Source organism: Neodiprion fabricii, chromosome 6 (genome assembly GCF_021155785.1).
Source record: "Neodiprion fabricii isolate iyNeoFabr1 chromosome 6, iyNeoFabr1.1, whole genome shotgun sequence".
NCBI lineage: Eukaryota > Metazoa > Arthropoda > Insecta > Hymenoptera > Diprionidae > Neodiprion > Neodiprion fabricii.
Genome location: NC_060244.1, coordinates 10,222,592 through 10,242,100, shown reverse-complemented (window position 1 = coordinate 10,242,100; position 19,509 = coordinate 10,222,592). Strand labels below are relative to the sequence as shown.

The 19,509-nt window shown below is 42.5% G+C and overlaps 1 protein-coding gene across 1 annotated transcript in view; it reads left to right on the top strand.

Moving 5' to 3' along the window:
* Positions 1–19,509, top strand: part of LOC124185414 (zinc finger protein rotund-like) — a 68,327-nt gene that overhangs the window by 26,009 nt on the left and 22,809 nt on the right. Inside the window, exon 5 of the mRNA XM_046576176.1 lies at positions 3,170–3,345. Within this exon, the coding sequence (XP_046432132.1) occupies positions 3,170–3,345 (176 nt within the window). The remainder of the gene's footprint in view (positions 1–3,169; positions 3,346–19,509) is intronic.

Here is a 19,509-nt window from a genome sequence, read left to right as displayed (position 1 = left end):
GTACCTATATGTATAATATAACAGCGGGCAAATTTACCAAGCCTAACAATATACTCCGCGTAAAATTGACACAAATTTTTTATTCATAACCGCCGCTGCTTTACCGAGATAAATCAATTTATTCGTAACGGACATTTGTAATCCTACTTTCTTCCGATCGTACGACGGTAAAAGAAATTTCTATTTAATTTATTGCTTGTTATTCTCTTCCTCGAGTCATTCGGTCGAAAGATTATACAGATCCACGTGGAGAAGAGGTATATTTGTAATTAGAATCGAAAAATCAGCGATTAAAAAAAAATTACGAACATTGCGAAATTCGTCGCTGTCTTTTTTGAATTTTTTTTTGACCAAACCACGTTTGCTTTGTTCAAGAAAGACAAAAAAAAACAAAAAAAAGAAAAATACATCCGCTGGGCCGTATTTGATCGCCTCGAAAAATTTCTTCCCCTCTGATCCCTTTGTGGTTCGCGTTAAAAATTTACGGTTAAAAGAGGTGCGCGTATAATAATGGTTCGCGTTATAAATTGTTGGGAACAAATCGAAAGGTAGAAGGATAAGTAAGGTAAGAAAAATGAATGTCAATAATAAATAGTAATAAACGAACGAAACCAAAACCTTCCAACTTGGTTACGAAGCCGCGGGCGGTGGGCTATGACGTCATGTGTTACTGTGACACTGATCTTCGGAGCATGGCATACGTTGCCCACGCACCTTACAATCCGTCTATGACCGACTCGGACAGTGGGTTACTGTTTCAAATCGGTTCGAATCAAGTCCGCGGACAGCGATTATCAACGCTGAAATGATAATTCTCCGATAACCGACAGCGTCCCGAGTCGCGAATGAGATTCTCAACTAGGTATTCGAGGCTGCATCGCATTATAGGTACGCGACTTTAACAGCGAATTATGCATTCGTTGGCAAACCGCAAAACATTTGCATGATATTAGAGAAGAAAAAAAAAAAAGGAAAGAAATAATTAATGAAAAATTCTGAAAACGCGTTTACGCCTTCGGGTATTATATATGTATTTATTATACACTCGAGCGCATTCACAATAACGTTCGCAACGCGTTTCATACTTACTTGCAGAGGCTTACCTGAACACGGCTGCGTATTCCAAAAGAAATAAATAGAAAGTAAAGTACCCACGGATAACACCGCGGCGTAAATATTTGCCAAGACTGTAAAATGTATAAATGTTTGCAAACTTTAAAATTTGTTTGAACAAAAAATGCACGGCTTGCGTGTACTGATTGGGTTTTAAAAAAATTCATTTTTAGTTTGTTTTTTTTTCCGTTCGTTCGTTCATCCGTACGCTAATATAATAAGTATTGTATGGGTTTTAACGCGTAGTTAAACATGGGTGAGATTGATTTATCGTTTATTGTCAAGTATTATATAGTTGAGAAACACACAATTTACGTAACATGTATGAATTGCAAATTTACAATAATCAGCGGTTTTGTTGGAAAGTGTATATTTTTTTTTTTTTCTCCGGCGTTCTGCTTTCAATATAACTCCTGGACCTTTTTCATCCTGCTGTATATTTATTTTCGAACTAACGCAAGAAAAATCAGCTTTTCATAATTTATATCACTGGGCAATGAAATATAGCGACGACTTTTTATAAAAAAGACTTGATTGTCATTTGCAAATTTCAAATCTGATCTTTGGTTTCCCTTGAATTGCACAAGGGTGTCATTATTTCCGCAAGTGAATTTACTGTTTTTTTTTTTCATTTTTTTTCTCCGTCGAAACGTCTTTTGAAAAAAGTGATTTTTGTTTATTTCTACGAGTTATTTCCCACGTTATCCCTGTTCGCGGTACGGGGAAAAATTCTTTCTCTGATCCACTTGACGTGAAAACGAAACCGAGGCAAGCACGTTAGATAAATCTGACGAGAGGTTGTAATTATTAACCGAACGGATGTCCGACCTATATTTGCCTTTCAGCGCGAAGAGAAATATTTTTTATCGTCCATGCACCGTGGATCACCTTTATAGCTTGCAGTCCGTGGTAAAAATGCCTATACGCAAACACGGACACAGACGCACGCACGCTCGAACCCACAGATGGAAACAACTGTTGCAGTACAGTGTCGTTTTAAAAAGTGTGTATAATATCGTTTGAACGCAATGCGGTTATTAACACAAGTGGTAATGAGGAGCGGAACGTAGGGTGTAAGGTTTTCTTAAGAAAAGATCAGCTCACCGCAGCCAGCGTGCATTGAGCATTAAACCTAGAATGTTTAATGACACAGGTTTGTGCAGAGGTTCAAGCGGCCTTGCAACCGTAAAGATCCTTGCCCCTTGCACGCTGCTTGCATATTGCGTCAGTAAAGTGACGGGAGGTCGTCTTTTCACACATATGTACAATAAATCGAGAGAGATCTCTCGCATGCGCGAACGCATGTGTGTACATATCCTTGTGTCCGTGGCTCTGTCTCGGTCTTTAAGGCATTCTAGCGACATAACGCGAGACAACGCAACTAATTGATCTTTCTAGCGAGCTTGAACCTGATAATTATCATTTACATACGTGATTACGTAGGCACCTGAATCCTATTCGGATCTGCTCTCTCGACGCCTCAAACCTCACTACGGAATAAGTCAGGCGCGATATACCTACATATCGATCGAGATGTATGTTTAACCCGACACCTTGCTCCTTGCAAATAACCTTTGACCCTCCAACCTCCTCCTTCTCCTCCTCCTCCTTCGCAACGTCGCCTCGCCCAGAAACGCTGTTTGTTTCTTTACCGCAATCGCCGAGATCATTACTGTTTAATCGAGGCAATGAATAAACAAACTCTCAATTATGCAACTAATACGTACAATTTTATTGCCAATAACTCCAACTACGAGTTGCGCGCACACACACACACACACACACACACTCGTGTGTATAAAACGATACACAATGTATCGTTTTAAACGTGAACACGCATTTTTCCACCATTGCTGCAAAAGGATATCATTTTTCTCCGTTTCGTTAATGATCATTCTTCTGCAACACATGTTGCAATGTTAACGTAATTTATTACACCGGTTCAGAAAGTTACAACGCGAATTTATTATTGTTAATATAAATCTGTGCCAAAGTCCATAGCCCGTATTATAACTACACCGTTGAATAAATATATATTTTTCTTCTGATTTAACAGCAGATGATCAGTATCGAGGAGCGGGCGGAAGCAGCAGCGGAAGTCCGCCTGCGAGTCTGCTGGTTGTGCCGCAGCCTCTGACCGTCAAACCGTCTCATCCGTCTCATTTGAATCCGCACCTCGGAGGTCCGCATTCGCATCCCCCGCGAAAATATCAGTGCAAAATGTGCCCGCAGGTGAGTGTCCGCAAATTTGTTGTTGTCGTAACGGTGAACGGTACACGATAAATTGGTTAAAAAACGGCGCGAAGACGAGGCATAACGCCGCATCGAACCGATACGTATGCTTATGTACCCGGCCCGGGGTCAGTGGACCCCCTCGGCTCCGACGGAAGCTGCGTCCCTGACGATCTTCGCGCCGCCTGGCCCGTATCGAGCGGGGCCCTGTTATATAAACGAGATGATCGCGGATACGAGGCTCATCCTCGTCGGTAACATTTTTTACTATTGTAACATTTTATCGCGGTATCGAAATCGACGTACACCGTGCGGAACTCAATCAAGTCACACGCGTCGAGTGATCGGAAACCGCGGCTCGTACAGCGCCGATGGGTCAGATACGCTGTACGCTTTTCCTTTTTCCTTTTTTTTTTTTTTTTTTTTTTTTTTTTATCGTCATTTCTATTCTTTCGCAAGTGCAGCGAATTCTCGTTTACAACTGTCGCTGTCGTATTTTGTAGACATTTTTTCTCTGTTCTTATATTCCATCGTTGATCATTTTCTACTTCGTTTACCCATACGTTGTGAAAGGGTCGTAAAATATCGGTGGGTATTGGTACAGGTATACCTACCTGTAGTGCTGACCGTTATAACGTACGCGCGCGCTAAAAGCTAATCAGTTTTTGTTAATTACCTAATTAACCGTCTGTTATAATTAGTTGCCGTGGTGGTGGAGCTACCGGTGCTCCGGCGAATAATACCTTGCTTTGATTTTACACCGTGCGGCGGCATTGTTTACCACACACAAAACCTGCGTCGCTATTCTATAACGTTGGTACGCTGTCGCTTATTCTTCGTTCGTACCTGTAAATGAGCTGCGTTTTACACATCTATAAATTACGTTCGTGAAACGTATTTAATTTTCCACGCGTTAGGACGCGTACACACGGCAAAACGTTTGCGTACGGTATATGAATAGAGGGATAGAGAAAAGCGGATTATAGATACTTGGATGTTTTTGTCGAGAGAAGAAACGAGTCGACTTGGACGAGTCGGGAAAATACGAAACCTGTCACTTTTCATTCAAGTTCTTACTTTTCTAGCGAGCCTTGATTTTTCACGGAGTAACGAAGACGAATTACCGACGTTAATTTATTGACTCTAGTTTTCTTTAACGCGTTTCTGTTTCATCGATCGTCAACGATTGACGAAATTGTTACGTGATAGGAACACATGGCTAGTCTAGTATTAATGTTCGGAATTTCTCCGTCTCTTTAGAAAAAAAAAATCTTTCATTAGAATCAGTCTATTTTAATTTTCATAAAACTTTATTCGATTTGGTTACGTTGTTTAATAAATTCAAATTATTCATTTTAAGTCAGTATTTCTTTGCCGAATAATTTCTTGGGTAAAATGTTGGAAGGTCTGAAAATCGGAAACAAGCGTACAGCGATTATTAGTTCTCAGGATAATCGAGGTGTTTCGATGATCAATGTTTAATCTTACCGTCGTCGATTTCTTAGAATGAATAAACTAGAATGAATTTCGAAAAGTCTGAAATCTCATCCGGTATATAACAAGTTTTTTATCGTCATTCGAAGAAGGCGAGTATTCCAGAACATATATCAACGAAGGGGTTAAAAGTTGTAGTAAATAATTCCGGTCAATAAAACGACACCTAACTGTACATATTTTTTATTTTCTTCTCTCTTCCAGCATATTTTTTTCTTATTTTTTTCACTCTCACTTAATCTGAATAAATGGATTGTTTTACAGTACGTTAACCCTTTACGACGATCTCCTCGGTAGATGCGTCTACAAAGGGTAGAAGGGTGAGGTGTTGGGGTTAGTGCCACTGTTGTAAAACACCGACCATTCACGGGACACGAGTCCTTGTGGTATAATATACCGTGGGCCTTGGCTGCGGGCCCGACTATAAGCAGGTAGCTAAAAGGGTTGAAGCGATTTTAGAAAATTGAGTTGTTGGGCAAATATTTTCCACTTTACGACAGGATTTCAACGGTTAGGATAGGTCAGGCGAACCGAGCAGTAGCCGTAACCGGCTACACGTAAGTATTATACTATGAGCAAATCCCTCGAGTGAGTATGGATCCGAGGTTTCCTTCATCCTTGCGTAACACGTTTATCCCCCGAATTTATACGGCCTACCCCTTGAAACAATCGAACTCTGCGAGCCGCAGGTTTATACCCAATATAAGCAATATCTTGTACGTTCGAAGGGCAAAGGACGCGATTTAATCACTTTCCGAACAATTTTCTCTGCCTTCCTTCATTTCTTTATTCGTTTATTCATTTATTTATTATTATTATTATTATTCTTTTTTTTTAGATCCACGTGATTGAATATTCACCCGATACATAATCCAGGGGTTATTATAGTCGGTATCAAACGAGAATCAGTTGATTTTGACTGACGTTTATTTCTATCGAGCGATATTCATTACACGTTTCAAGTAAATATTTGATCTTGACTAATCTTGAAGTAATGTTTAGCTGATTCAATCATTTCTCCACCCTCGATCTTCTTCGCGCATGTGTACATGTGTCGTTTCATCGATTATTCGAGCTTATATTTATCGCTGTAGAAATAATTCGCCTCGGGAGTTTCAACAGTCTCAACCACTGGATAGAATTCGATTCTCGGATGTTATTCTCTCTCTAAAAATTTTTTACTCGTTTTCTCGTTCTCAAAAATTCAAATATGCAAAGTCAAAATTCTTAGCCGCACTCGCTTACAATTAATATCAACGGACCTATCGAACGTGAGCTTTTTCAACAATTCCGTAAAGCAGAATAAAATAAAAAAAATAAAAGAAAGAAAAATGAAAATATCTCTTCACACCGAAATGTGGACGCTTTTAAGCGTGTGTGGACTCTAACAAGGGGTTTATTTCTGTATATTTACCCATACATTATCGAAGGCGCGTTGTACCGACGCCGCGAAGGAGCAGCGTACGCATGTAAGTGTCGAGCGAGGCAAGTTCTCGACGAATATCCGTATACGTGTATACATATACGTACGTGGATCTTGTAGAAATACGAAGGCTTCGGCGAGGCGAGGCAAGGCTATGCCTTCTTTGCCGGAGGGCCGGGATTCAAGTCCGGGGGCTAGTGTACCGTGACGGCACAGCATCCTGTCTCCCCTCTGTACCCTCGTCCCGGGCTGAATCCCCACCGCCGCGCCGCGTTCCCTCACCGTTTTCTTCATCTTCGTCCTCATCTTTCTCAATTGATCTTCTTTATTCGTCCCTCTCGACTCCCGATCGAGGTGTTCTCCCCGTCGCCGCTTCGCATCTCAAAATCGACACCTTTCGGTTATCAAATAATCGTGGAACTTGCGCGGAGAAGGAATTTTTTATACTACTTTTTTTGTTGTTTTTTTTTTTTTTTTTTTTTTTTTTTTTTTTCACAGCAATTTACTCATTTCCCAAGGAAAAATTACTCGCGATCGTTCCGGTAGGCGGGGATGCGCAGAATATTGTGCGATGAAGTGACGGGCGAATGTTCGATAGAATGAAGGCGAATAAAATGAGGAATTTAATTACACAGAAAGTTAAGGACACACATACCGCAGATTTTATGTATACGTATATGCGGAGTGAATGTAATTAACCGGATGCTCTATGAACCCGAAGCGGTTATATCTCTGCCTATATCTGTGAAAGGCGATGTAGAAACTCCAGGTTATGTTCCCTCAAACGTCTGCATGTGTGTATGGAGAGGAATGCACACGAGTCTAGCTGTGTAACGTTGAGTAAGAAAAAAAAAGAAAATAAAATAAAAAACTCAACCCACCTACAAAATACACACCGCTGATGCACCGTCGTAACCCAGATTTGTACAAATACACTTCCTACTTTTCTCTCTGTGACATCTCTCTGCTTTTTTCACTCTATATATAATACATATTATAACGGGTGAATCTTTTATGCGTTTTATCTGTAGATAATTAAAAATCGCGTTGAAAATTTACCGCAGATAAATCGGGATCGGAAGAAAAATCACAACTTTTTTCGAAAATGAAATATTCGGATTTGAACGCTGGCACCTCGACGAATTTGCAGATCGAAAAAGCGCACGCGAGTCACCTCAAAATTCTCTACCTCGATTCGTGTAAGAGGGAAATAAGACGGTGAGGAAAAAAAATTGTGTTCATAAATAAAACTCTAGGCCTTATTTGATGAGCTGGCAAGTTGCGTGAGGCCCGATTATTCTCTGCCAGCCTCTCCTTACTCTCTAGCCGCGCTAGGTACTCGGGTTGGCTGGCCCCTCGTTGGGCCCTCGTCTATTTTGACCGTGGATCGTAATGGGAGATGAAGATGAAAGAAGATACGTAAGCTGAGGACTCGATAGCCGATACTAAACTATCGCGATGGATTCGATCGTTTCTTTTTCTCTGTTCCCGTTGTTTGTTTACTCCTGTTCCTCACCTCCCTCGGTATTCCACGTAACAATTACGAAAAATCATCGATGCCCGTCATGTCGCCGAGAATACGCATTAAACAGGAACGAATATCCCCCTACCAAGGGTCATTTCGAAAATCTGGAATACCGCTATAGGCTGACAAGTTGTGAGAGAAGGAAACGAGGGGGGGAGAAAAAGGTAGGAGAAAAAACGCTCGAGATCTTATTCGATGCGCTGGCGAGTTGCGTGAGGCCCCATTGAGGGCCTCCGATGCCGCGGCGGGTATACGAGCCGGGGCCTCATCGGGCCTCATCTGGCCTCATCACGCACGGTAGCGAGAGGCCTGTCATTTTTTTCACCCAATTTTTTTTTCCTCTCGCTCTCTCTCTCTCTCTTTCTCTTTCTCTCTCTTTCTTTCTCTTTTTTTTTAGCCCTTTTGTGGGCAGCATCCCCTCTCGGACAAGCCCCGGGCCCGTACTCTATTCTAAAAACATCGGCTCAGATCTAATTCTAATCGAATGCAGCTCGTCTCACTTTGATCCTAGGTTGGGTTGTGTACTTGTCGTGTATCTACGCGTATAACACATGTTTGATTCGTCTCACTTTTCAATAGTAACGCTATCTCACTTCGATTCTTTTCTTTTTGATCCCGATCTGTCTTCTTCTTTTTTATTATGAACTAATCTGTGTTAGTAGTTTGACGCTTCCTCTTTTTCTCCTTCTTCTGCGTCTTTTTTAAGGCACAGAATTTTATCGTGCAAAAATAATATTACACATTGTGATGTGTAAAAATAAATGTCCCGGAAATATCAATTTTAGATCAAGGGGATCGGAAGACTTTGCAAAAAAAAAATCGTCAGGCTAGTTATTCGAAACTCACACTTTTTGAAATTCAATTCAGTTTATCGGTAGTCATCAGCAATTAATTATACTTGAACAATACTCAACTAGGCTATACATTGTGCAGGATAATGCCTCAGTTTTCGTATGAGTTCAGAGTACATTGTTAATCCGAGTTGAATTGTCAGGACTTGTGAATTTCTTAGACAATAAAATTCCATCCTTGCCTGAGACCACCAGAGATTCTTTGGGAAAAACTTTCGATTGAGGTTATAAACAGTTTCAAAGTATCGCTGAAAATCGTATTTTCATTGAATTAGTCAACGAAACTGTTTACGCAACTTTTTTCTGCTATACTATACACATAACTATAATCAATTATTGATTATAAATCTGAAACAGAACGAATTTCAAGGATCTTAAGGTTTACCTATACCACTGATTTTTGATAACGATGAAAAAACGAATTTCATCGTAAATAATCTCTATTTTCTTCCACTTTTCGAAAATGTGTACCATGAGATAAATTTTCCTTTCGAAATAGGATTACCGAGTGAACCGAATACAGAAGCTCGTATTCCCTGGTGTTAAAAACGACAACAAGGCGAAGATATCCTTACACCCGAATAGATGAGCGGTCGCCGATCACTGCAAAAGCATCGTGTAGGTATAAGGGCATACCATAGATTCGATCTAATCGAGGACAAGTTCACACCGCTCCTCGGAAAGTTATCGAGATTTTCGATCGTGTATACAACGTGGTATTGAAAAGCTAGCCCCATCGCTCTCTCTCTCTCTCTCTCCCTCCCTCTCTCTTTCTCTTTCTATCTGCCTATCTCTACGCGTGGTGTACGTGTACGCGTGTACGTACAATGTGTATATATATCTTTTTGAGGCATTCAGGGTTACATAATTCCGCGTATTGTGTAGTCGCAGGATGGTGTACGTACAGGATCTCGTGTGTGTCCACACCTATGACGTTATGTGGCATATAGGACTTAGAAATTTAGTATATAGGGAGTAAATAGGGTATCATGTTCAGTCTAAGGCTTAAAGACTATTGTCTGGCGTGGGAGGCTAGCTGCTGCTGCTGCTGCTTGCTGCTGCTGCTTGCTGCTGCTGTTGCACTGCTCGGGCACCCGGGCACCTGATCCAAAAGCTATTCACTTCGCATCTCGTTTCTCCTCGTAGCCGACGTTGTCGTCACGTGAGTCGCGTGGATGTGCCTTATAGGTATACGTATATGTACAGAGCAGGACACTCGACGCGTACTCACGTAACCCCGAACACCGTAGATTTCTCGTCTTGTGTATACCGCACGCAATCCACACATGTCGAACGGACATCAGAGATGTGCGAAAAAATAACGAAGGCCGAATCGGTGCCGGTCGACGCGAAACGCCGCGGGATACAACGTTGCGAGCTACGGAAATGGGCGCGCTGATCGAGATGCGATCGATCTGAAATTCCGGCGATACGGGGAAAAACAAAAAAAAAAAAAAAAACGAACAAAAATTAAACCGAGGAATCAATTGATGAATAAAATACGAAAGAAAAAGGTGAGAGAATCGTGAATTATCATCTAAAAATAAGAATTACGTGCGATTTGCTTCCTCACACTGTCAAACCTCTAGAAGCAAACTTTACGAGTACATTTTTCCTTACGTCTGCCCGTTACAGTTATTTCCTCTCTATAATATTTCTTTTTTTTTCTTCTTATTTTTCGCCCCTTTTTTCCTCGTCCCTTTTTTCATTTGTCTTTACGCAGAGAGACTCGGAGTCGCGTGGCATTTTTTGGGGTTAAAAACCTGAATAGGTTAAAATAGAAAAGGAAGTATAGCGTCGTCGAATCCCGTTTGCAGGTAAAGTTGTATAATGGTACGAATGTTGGGCTTCGAGGGGGGAATTCGGTAAACGAAAACTAAAAGTGGACGGATCGGGTCGTAAACTCGCGTGGCGGCGGGCCTCATCACGAAATGTTCCCTTTTGCCGGGTCCTCGGGCCCAGTGATGCTGGTTTTATCTCCTTCTTTATTGGCGGGACTAACGAAAATGGGCCTCGCTGCCGTGTCTGTGTACGATCGCACAGGCTTGTGATCCGGTAGCCGATTCTCTCGGGAATTGAAGTGTAATAAAATTAATTATCGTCATGCTTTATCACTTCTATAATATACCTACATGCGTAGTGAACATACAAGATATATGTGGAGTTTATTGCAGCGGCTTGCTCGTAATCACCGTTGTGACTGTGTACGTTCCACGTTCGCGATCTGTATGGCGCGATGAGAGGAAATTTTTGTATCACATTTCCAAAATTATCAACAAGGAACAATTCTATTGGCCTTACTGATAAAATGGAGAGAAAAGTTGTCATGTATGTATGCGTAGTGAAAAAACAAACTATTTACTGTAATTACGAACAGAGATCTTTCTTTCGAAAGAGTTTTTATTTCTCTCTCTCTCTCTCTCTCTCTCTCTATAATCGAGACCCGCCAACCTGCATTTGTCAAAATCTTACCACTGCATATAAATAGAGGCAAGGCGTGTTATATAGTCAAACCAGAATTGACTCGGAGTTGATCATTATGTAATCAAATTTATTTCGAGGGTGGGTTTTCCCACACTCGATGCCCCAGGAGCGAGAGAGAGAGAGAGAGAGAGAAAGGCCCGAAAAGTCTACCACGCAGCAGCCTATATTTGATAAGCCGATGGATTTTTTTGTGAAACAAAATCTGACCAGATGGCTGGGCTCAGGTAAAAAATACCTCTACGAGAACCCCAAGCCTTAATTCGTGCGTGTGGGTGGGGTGGAAAGGATCGAGGATCGAGACGGGCAGAGCACGGCGGGGGGAAAGGTGGCGGTTCATCATTAGCCCACTAAATCAATCTCTGGGGTTAGAAGAATGAGAGGAAGAAATAAAATAAAATAAAATGGACGAAAAATTTTATAGGAAGTTTAGAAGTAAACGCCCGGGGGGGGTTTTTTCGAGAGGAAGTTACCATGCACTTAATGTATATACCTGCATACGTACCGCGTAGTATACACACGCAGGCACAACTTTGCGCGTGTTTGGTACAATTAATTATCAACAGCCACACGGCCGTGTATAATTATAATTCTTTCGGGTACGACCTTTTTTTTTCTTCTTCATTTCTCTTCTCTTCTCTTCTATTCATCCTCCTCGCTCTTTCCTTCCCTTATTTTTTTTTCCCACGACTTGTCCTACATCTATACTCATCATTGTTCTTCCTTGAATGGTTGTACGCCTAATTCTTTGATTCATTCGGAATCACGATCACTGCTACCGTATAATATCTATATATAGTTTAACCCTTACGCTGCACATCGGGGTCAAAATGACCCCGAGGCAGTTTCGCCGTGAATTCCGTATGAAAAATATTGAAAATTACCTGATTTGATCCAATATAAATAACGAAACGTCGTAAAAATCGTAAATTCATTTGTTTTCCAAAAATTCGAATTCACTTACTCAAATAAATACCTTTTTGTATAGCGCAGTATGTACATATTTTTTTTCTTAAATATCCGTGTCTCGAGAGTTACTCAGTCAATTTTCAGTTCAAAATATTGAAAATACAGTGAGTTATGATTTTTTGAGTAGAATGATCCATTTTCAGGTATTTTGTTGATTTGTGATTTGTTTTTTTCATATTCAATCTTTCGTTCTGTTGAAGATAACTAATTTTTCTTGAAATATTATACTTAAAGAGTATTCCAGAATTTTTTCGAGTTATTCAAATTGACTTCTCCCTTTCCACGAAATGATTTTTGACGTCGGGTCTCCAACGACTGCAGAGGTGCAGCGTAAGGGTTAAGAGAGATCATACCTGCGCAATCAAGTTTGAAATAAAAGGAATCTTACAATTAGAGTTTTGGAGAAGCGGAGGAAAGACTGAAAAGAAATTATTCTTACAAATTGAAAAATAAAAATATAATAAAAAGGCTCGGTGAGTATCCAAGTATTCGTTTCGCGTTGATTTTCCCTGTGTTACCGGTCAGTTTGGTGGTTCCGAGTTGATTTGAAAACAAAAGGTGGAAAATCATAATAATAAAATGGTAATAAGAGAAAGAGATAAAGAAAAAAAAAACACGAAACGTCGGTTGAAAAACCTGCAATCAAGAGACAATGGGCCCTCCGGGTTGTTCTACATGTAGGAAGACATCGCATAGGGTCCAGACGCAGGGACAGGTGGCAGACTGGGCCTTATAGACGGCGGGGGGATTCGAGGGGCCGGCGGAGAGCAGGACGGGAGATACAGGGGGCATGGGAACCTGACTTGAAGGGGCAGCATCCCTAGGAAGTGAAGCGAGCTCCCCTCGACGATGCAGCGAGGCGGCCCCGACTGCACTGCGCTGCAGGACGGGGAGAAAATGAGAAATAGAAGAGGACGGAGAGCCGACCGGGAAGGAGGAGAGGGAGATTCGGTTCACGAGAAAGACTCGGAGCTGCAACAGCTCCGCAGGCGATCCGAGATTCCGCCTTTTTTCACCCAAAAATCCGCGCGGTCATCAGGGCATGTGATACGGGTGCAAACGGTACGCGAAATCCACCCCTCGACGGCGCGACTCGAGAAACCGTTGGCCGAAATCATTCGGAGACTTGTAATTTCGACGCCTCGATCACCCTCCTTTTTCTTTTCCGTCCGGTGCGCCGAGTCCGAAGACCGCCCGAAGGCCAGGATCAACCGCCCTGCGTGCCCGGAAGGCGGATGGAAGGGCAATTTTCAAATTCTCCACATTTCCGGACGAATTAAGTAATTAGTACGACGATTTTTTGACCGATTGGTCACGAAACATGTATATATATATTATATATATACCCCTGCTACGCTGTAACATTCTGACAAATGACCCACGTTCTCTTTTTCTCCTCCCTTCCAGTTTCTCTTTTCAACTTCATCAGTTTTCCGGCGACAAAGATTCTTCCTCAATTTTCCGCCCGGCTTCTTTTTCCCTGATAATCGATATCGGACCAAGTTTTGAATTCGGACGATGCGCCGTTCGTGGTAACCGTATCATTTCTCAACACCTGATTACAAAATTCCGTATTCGTGAATTTGACTGTTGATGTCTTCAATAACTCGATTCGTAACTATAATCCGAGTTTCGGTAAGTCTTGGACACAAGTTTTTTTTACCCGGTATACCTTGTTAGTCGAAAATCGGTCTTTACGTAGATCAAAGCATCTTGACGTACCATTTGTAGCATTAACCTCAAATTACAAGTAATTAATGTGACCACTTAACCGGTAGCAAAGCGACCAAAACCGTATAAACTCTTATAAAAATTTGTGACATCTTATTTCTACGTGACGGTCATCAATTCGCGCGGTGATGAATGAACGCCCGAGTCCCGAAGAGTTTTGAAAAAGTCGGAACGACCAGCTCTTCCCCATTTACAGTCGGAGTTGACTCACGCCCGATTGGCGGAAAAGGATGAATTGAGCGATCCCGAATCCACTTTTGAATACGCTGCGCATCCGTTGCCGCGTAAGTTTTACGGTCTTAAATGGCTCCTGCACGGACGGCTAAGTATTCGATCTTGCAAACAAACAGAGGGAACAGGGTAGAAAATAGAGGGAGGAAAAAGGCACGACGATGAAGGATAATATGGGAGAGAAAAGGAAAGGAGAAGAAGAAGAAAATGAAAAAAAATACGATTTTCGGCACTTTTGATCTCGGTGTGTTTCTGAGGATGGGCCGAAGAGATAGACGAACTTCCAGAGAGCGGACGGACGTTCCCAAGTGGCTCGAACAAGTGCCTCCCGGTCACTTTTGGGCCACGCCGAGATGCCGGAACACGGCGTATATGCATATACAAGCCGTCTTTCCCCGAGACTTGGAAACGGTCATACCGAGACCAACCGGGGGCGATTTAGTGTGGGTGGCGGAAAGCCCTGCTGTTTGGACAGGTCGGATTTGTCTGTCATGGATATTCGGCAAACAATGAAATTCCACGTCGAGCCCCCCTCGAACAGTGGCTGGTTCGGTATAACTTTGCGTCTCGCAGAATCGAGTGACACGTATAAAATTGTGCCCTTTATTCTTGCCACTTTGCATTCGCGGTTCCTCGAAATTTTGTTCCCAATTTTTTTCTATTCCCTTCCTTTCTGCCTCTTTTCCCTAATTTCACCACACCAGAAGCTCAGCCTCAAAGTTTACCACGAAATCTACGAAATTTCGGTTCGCGTGAAAAATATCCTCTCGAGACCGCTCGGTTTGTTGTTCTTCGATTCCGCGGGATGAGGTTGAAAGTTGGGGCGAGAGCTTGTATCGCGGAACTGGGACAGGGGTGAATTTTTACGGGTGTGTCAGAGAGCTGCTAGCGTGGCAGAGCCGAGACGGCAAAGGCAAACGATCAACGGAATGGCTGTATAAGCTGCCAGCAGCAACAATCGCAAATCGTCGCTCTGCCTCTCAGCGATTATACAAAATTTCTTACCTAAGCGTACGGGATTCGATGCTGTCACTCAGAAGGCTTCTCCCGTGGCATTATTGGCTTGACAGAGAAATCGAGAAATCGGTTTTCGAGCATTGTAAACACCCGCAAACATCTGTAATCCGTTTAAGTGTGCAAATTTCCTCATATTTTGAGGCCGCATCAACGAACGCCGGCACATAACCGTCGAAAATTTTTCACCCGGGTTTTTCCTTTCATAGAAAAATATGAGGAAGCGTGCCCCGGAACGTTTTTCTCCTCTTTCTCGCTTTTTCGATCCTTCTTCATTTCTTCGGTACCCGAAAATCCATTGTATACCGGACAGGGCAACGCGCGTTTTGTGTATCCAAACGCACACGGCCAGCATCACGGTTAGGCAAATTTTTGAATAAGTTTTTTTTCTCCTCTTGATCGTACCTCATATATGGCAGAAAAAAATTAAGGGTCCAGGCCGGACGCTGGGCAGGGCTGCCTGGCGGGGGGAAACAGAGGCCACATTCATTTTGGTATAAAATTCTTGGCGTGCTAAAAAAAAATGGCGAAAAAACAAACAAAGCTCGCCACGCTGCCATGTGGCGCGTGGTACACGCGTTGCCGGGAGGAGCATTTTTTTCTACCATTCTCTCTCCCTCTCTCTCTCTCTCTCTCTTCTATGCGTTTTTTTTTTTCTTTTTTCTATTTTTTTCATCGCTATTCCTTTTTCGGGTGAAAATGCACGAAACGCGCCCAAACGAGGAGAAAGAAGAAAAAAACTCCCCTAATCGTAAGCGTATGCAGTACCATGGGTGCCAACTATAACGGGAAACGTTTTTTCCTACTTCCCCTTCCCCCCCCCCCCCCCCCCCCGTCTCGTTCCCCCTGAAATTTCCAAAAATCCGGCACATAAATCGCAACGTATAAAAACCGGCAAGGCGTTCCCTCGCTCGTGGCCACCTCGTGTATCAATGTTTAAAAAAATCGGTTACACGGCACACCCGTGCCGTGCGGTGGTTCGTTCGCTCGTTTGGGTTCGCAGGTTTTCCGTAATTTGAAAACTATTGTCAAAAAACGTTGAGAGCGCGTGCTTACGCGTGGCTTACACGGTACACAAAAGAAAAAGTCTGGTTAAAACCATTTGGGGTAAATTCAAGACGATGAAGATAAGGAAAAAAGTCCAACGAGTCAATGGGTCTCGTGTGCGAGGCTCGTGCAGCGTAATGCCACGATTTAACGAGACAAAAAACTTGTGGTTTTTTTCTTTTCCTCCAAAGTACATCGTTGTGCCCCTATTCAGTTTTTGCTAACGTAATTGCAAAACGGATGTAGGTAATTAACTCGAAAGAATTCGAAAATACTTGGCGTATAATTATTGTTTATATAGCCTGGAATATCGATGACTTACAGGGTACGTGTAATACGATAAGCGATTAGTTTTTTCTTCTAATCTATTGTAAGCGGGTTGACTTTACACCTCAAACAATGCGTTTACAATAGCGATATGATGTTCTATTCAAACGCGTCGATCGCACACGATAGGCTCTCACACGACGTACATAAAAGAAATATCGAAATCGAAATCCCTTCAGAGAAGTGAGTGAAATGAAAAAAAATAAAAAAAAAAACACACACACACACAGATTTGAACAATAGAAAACTAGAAAAAAACGTGCCGGCAAACCGATCGCGTGCTGTTGAAAAAGGAATAATCGGGTGTTACTGCGGAAAGGTTCAGTGTATACGTATAGAGATCAGTGCGAGAAAGATCGGCGTCAACCCCTTTTTGAGGGGTGGGGGGGTTATACGACCAATAAGTCCCTTTTTTGCCGATCTACTTCTTTGAGGATGAAAATCCTTTGATATTCCCCGATCTGTAACACCTTCCCTCAGGAACGGCGGCGGCGGCGGCGGCGGCTGCTGTGCGGTGTAAGCCGAACGTCGAACGGGGCACACGCCCTTTTCTAAAGGGGTTACACCACGAGCCCGTCATTGTGCACGAACCAATTTGGGTATTGAACTGCAATTGAAAGGGTATAGCTCGGGTATAGATTCTTCGATAGCATTGTACCCCGCGCATTGAGCTATCAAAATATTAAGGGGTCCGCCCTTCGCAGGTACATTGATTCCCCGGTTAGACTCCTCTTTATTGTGGTTTCTGTCTTCTGTCCTCCTGTCAATGGGTTAACACCCTAGTTAGCTTGTTTCATTGATTGCCACCTATACCTCTTGTGCCTCGTACCTCGTACCTTGTATGCACAAAGCTGGATCGGCTTACGTTTCCAGAGAGTGACGAGTAATGAATGATATTATAATCTAAATGATAATTTTCGTACTCAACGAGCGTTGGTTGGCTGAAAACTGATACTTTCTGTTCATTTAAATAGGAGACAATCGTACGCTGAGTCGCTAAAACGTTATTTCACTCGTAAGCTATGAAAATATATCTTTAAGAAATGGAAAATATTAAAATTTTTCACAAAAACTTGCATATCGATACTTGAAATCAAACCGCTTCGAAAACGTCGAAAATCTGGTAAAGTCGTTCGACTTCACTTTGCTTTAGTTTCACTCGCGTTTTTTTGCATCCGAGGAACAAATCGAATGGATCTACCAGTTCTCAAACAATTTTACAAGCGATTCGAAATAAAGTCTTGATATTTCTGCTATTGTTTGGCGATCGAGTAAATTTTTATTTTTTTTTTAAATAAAACATAGATTTCTGTCGCTCGCGAATATAATAACTTGTTAAATACTCGACGTTCGACTGTCTCGCAATGAAATTATTGAAAACAATCGGTTTTCAGCCAACCAATTCCCTGAGACGAAAAAATTCAAATTATCGCTTTGACCACCTGCTCGCGACGGCATTTTCTACCATACATTACGCAGTGGCGCAAATCCATCCCAAGCCCCCCTCCTTTGGTGATCTTAAACCAAGCCATGCTTAGATTTGCAAGCGGTATTTTTCTATTTTCCTTAAAAATATCCCACACTCCTTCCCGCTTCTCTCGATTCCCATCCAAGCTCACATCTACAATACCTTTAGCAGGTTTTTCTCATTTCTGGCTATTTTGCGTAAGGCAACGGCTAAGACCATATGCGTGACCTATGACCGGCTCGAACTCCAAGTCTCCCCCTCGGACCGAACACCTTCACCAGGGTCAGTGGAGGTCATGGGAACCCATGGGGGTCCAGACGCCGAACTTGGCCACTCGGGACGACGTAGTGGCTCGCAATGCCGTGACGTCACACGGCACCAGGTGACTCCGCATACCTAAGCCCGAGTCTGTACCTACTGTTTTTTTCTTAAACGTCGCTAACGATTAACCCGCGTTAGTTTTTCGGTGCAGTTGCGCTCGCACGTGACTCTCCGCGTTCGATGAAAGGGGGGAAAAAACACCGGCAACTCGTCCAAGGTAGGAAAATTGGCGTGAATTGGTGATTTCGACCAAGTGATACGCGAGTCACTGGATGTAGTCGCAGCCGGCAGCAGTTGCGCGTCTTCCGGAGTTAGCCGTGCCATATTTTCTCGAAACTGCAGGAAGCTTATCCAAATGATATTATTTATGGTACCGTGAAGCGTGAAGGAATACCTCAGAAAAAAAAATTGCTGCCTCTACCAAACGAGTCGAGACCGACGAGGACGACTTGACCTGCAGTATTGCCCCAGAAAAAAAAAAGGGTTTTCGGTACTCGGAGGTTACCTTGCCAAGTGCACTCTTCCGAGATTTGGCGACGGAGAGAGATAGATGGGTTTACAGGGAAAAAAAAAAAGGAATGAAAAAATCGGCCGACAAATCCCTAAAGCCGAAAAGGTTGGGAAAGGGAAATAAACAAATGAATATATTGAAGCAGTATGGCGTTTGCGAAAGGTTGCGTTTTTATTGCTGAATCTTCGCCGTGCAATATGCATGCAAGGGTTAAGCTCATTTTCTTCTTTTTTTTCTTTATCCTTTACCTCGAGTCGTGCGAGCCAGAAACACCGAGATTAAGCGTGGTAGCCACGGCTTAATGGGGTAATACGCCGGTAAGCCGGAGGTAAGGCTTTTAAGAATGTTTCCAAAATAATAAAGTTTTATTGTTCGAGGGTCATTCTTCGGCTCGCTTACCTAACGTAACTGCATTGTCAAAGCCAAAACTGCACCCGTGGATAAATCAAGGATGGTAATTTTTTTCCCTTCTCCTCGCCGTTTTCTTTCTCTTTGTCTCTATATCTCATTTTCTCTTCCCGTAGCTTAAAACTTCAAGTTTCAATAAAATTACAACTCTTGAGGCAAGAAAATTTGCAGAACGCGCTGCAAGCAGCAGTTTTTGCCTGATTATATACAGACGCTAATTAAACCCGCAACGGCTTCACCGAGTCATCATATAAAAATATTCAATAAATTTCTCGTCTAAAGGTTTCTTCATCTTTTTCTTTTTTTTTTTTTCTTCCATCACCGATGCCGTTTCGCGCTCGTCTCGAACGAGATAGAAAAACG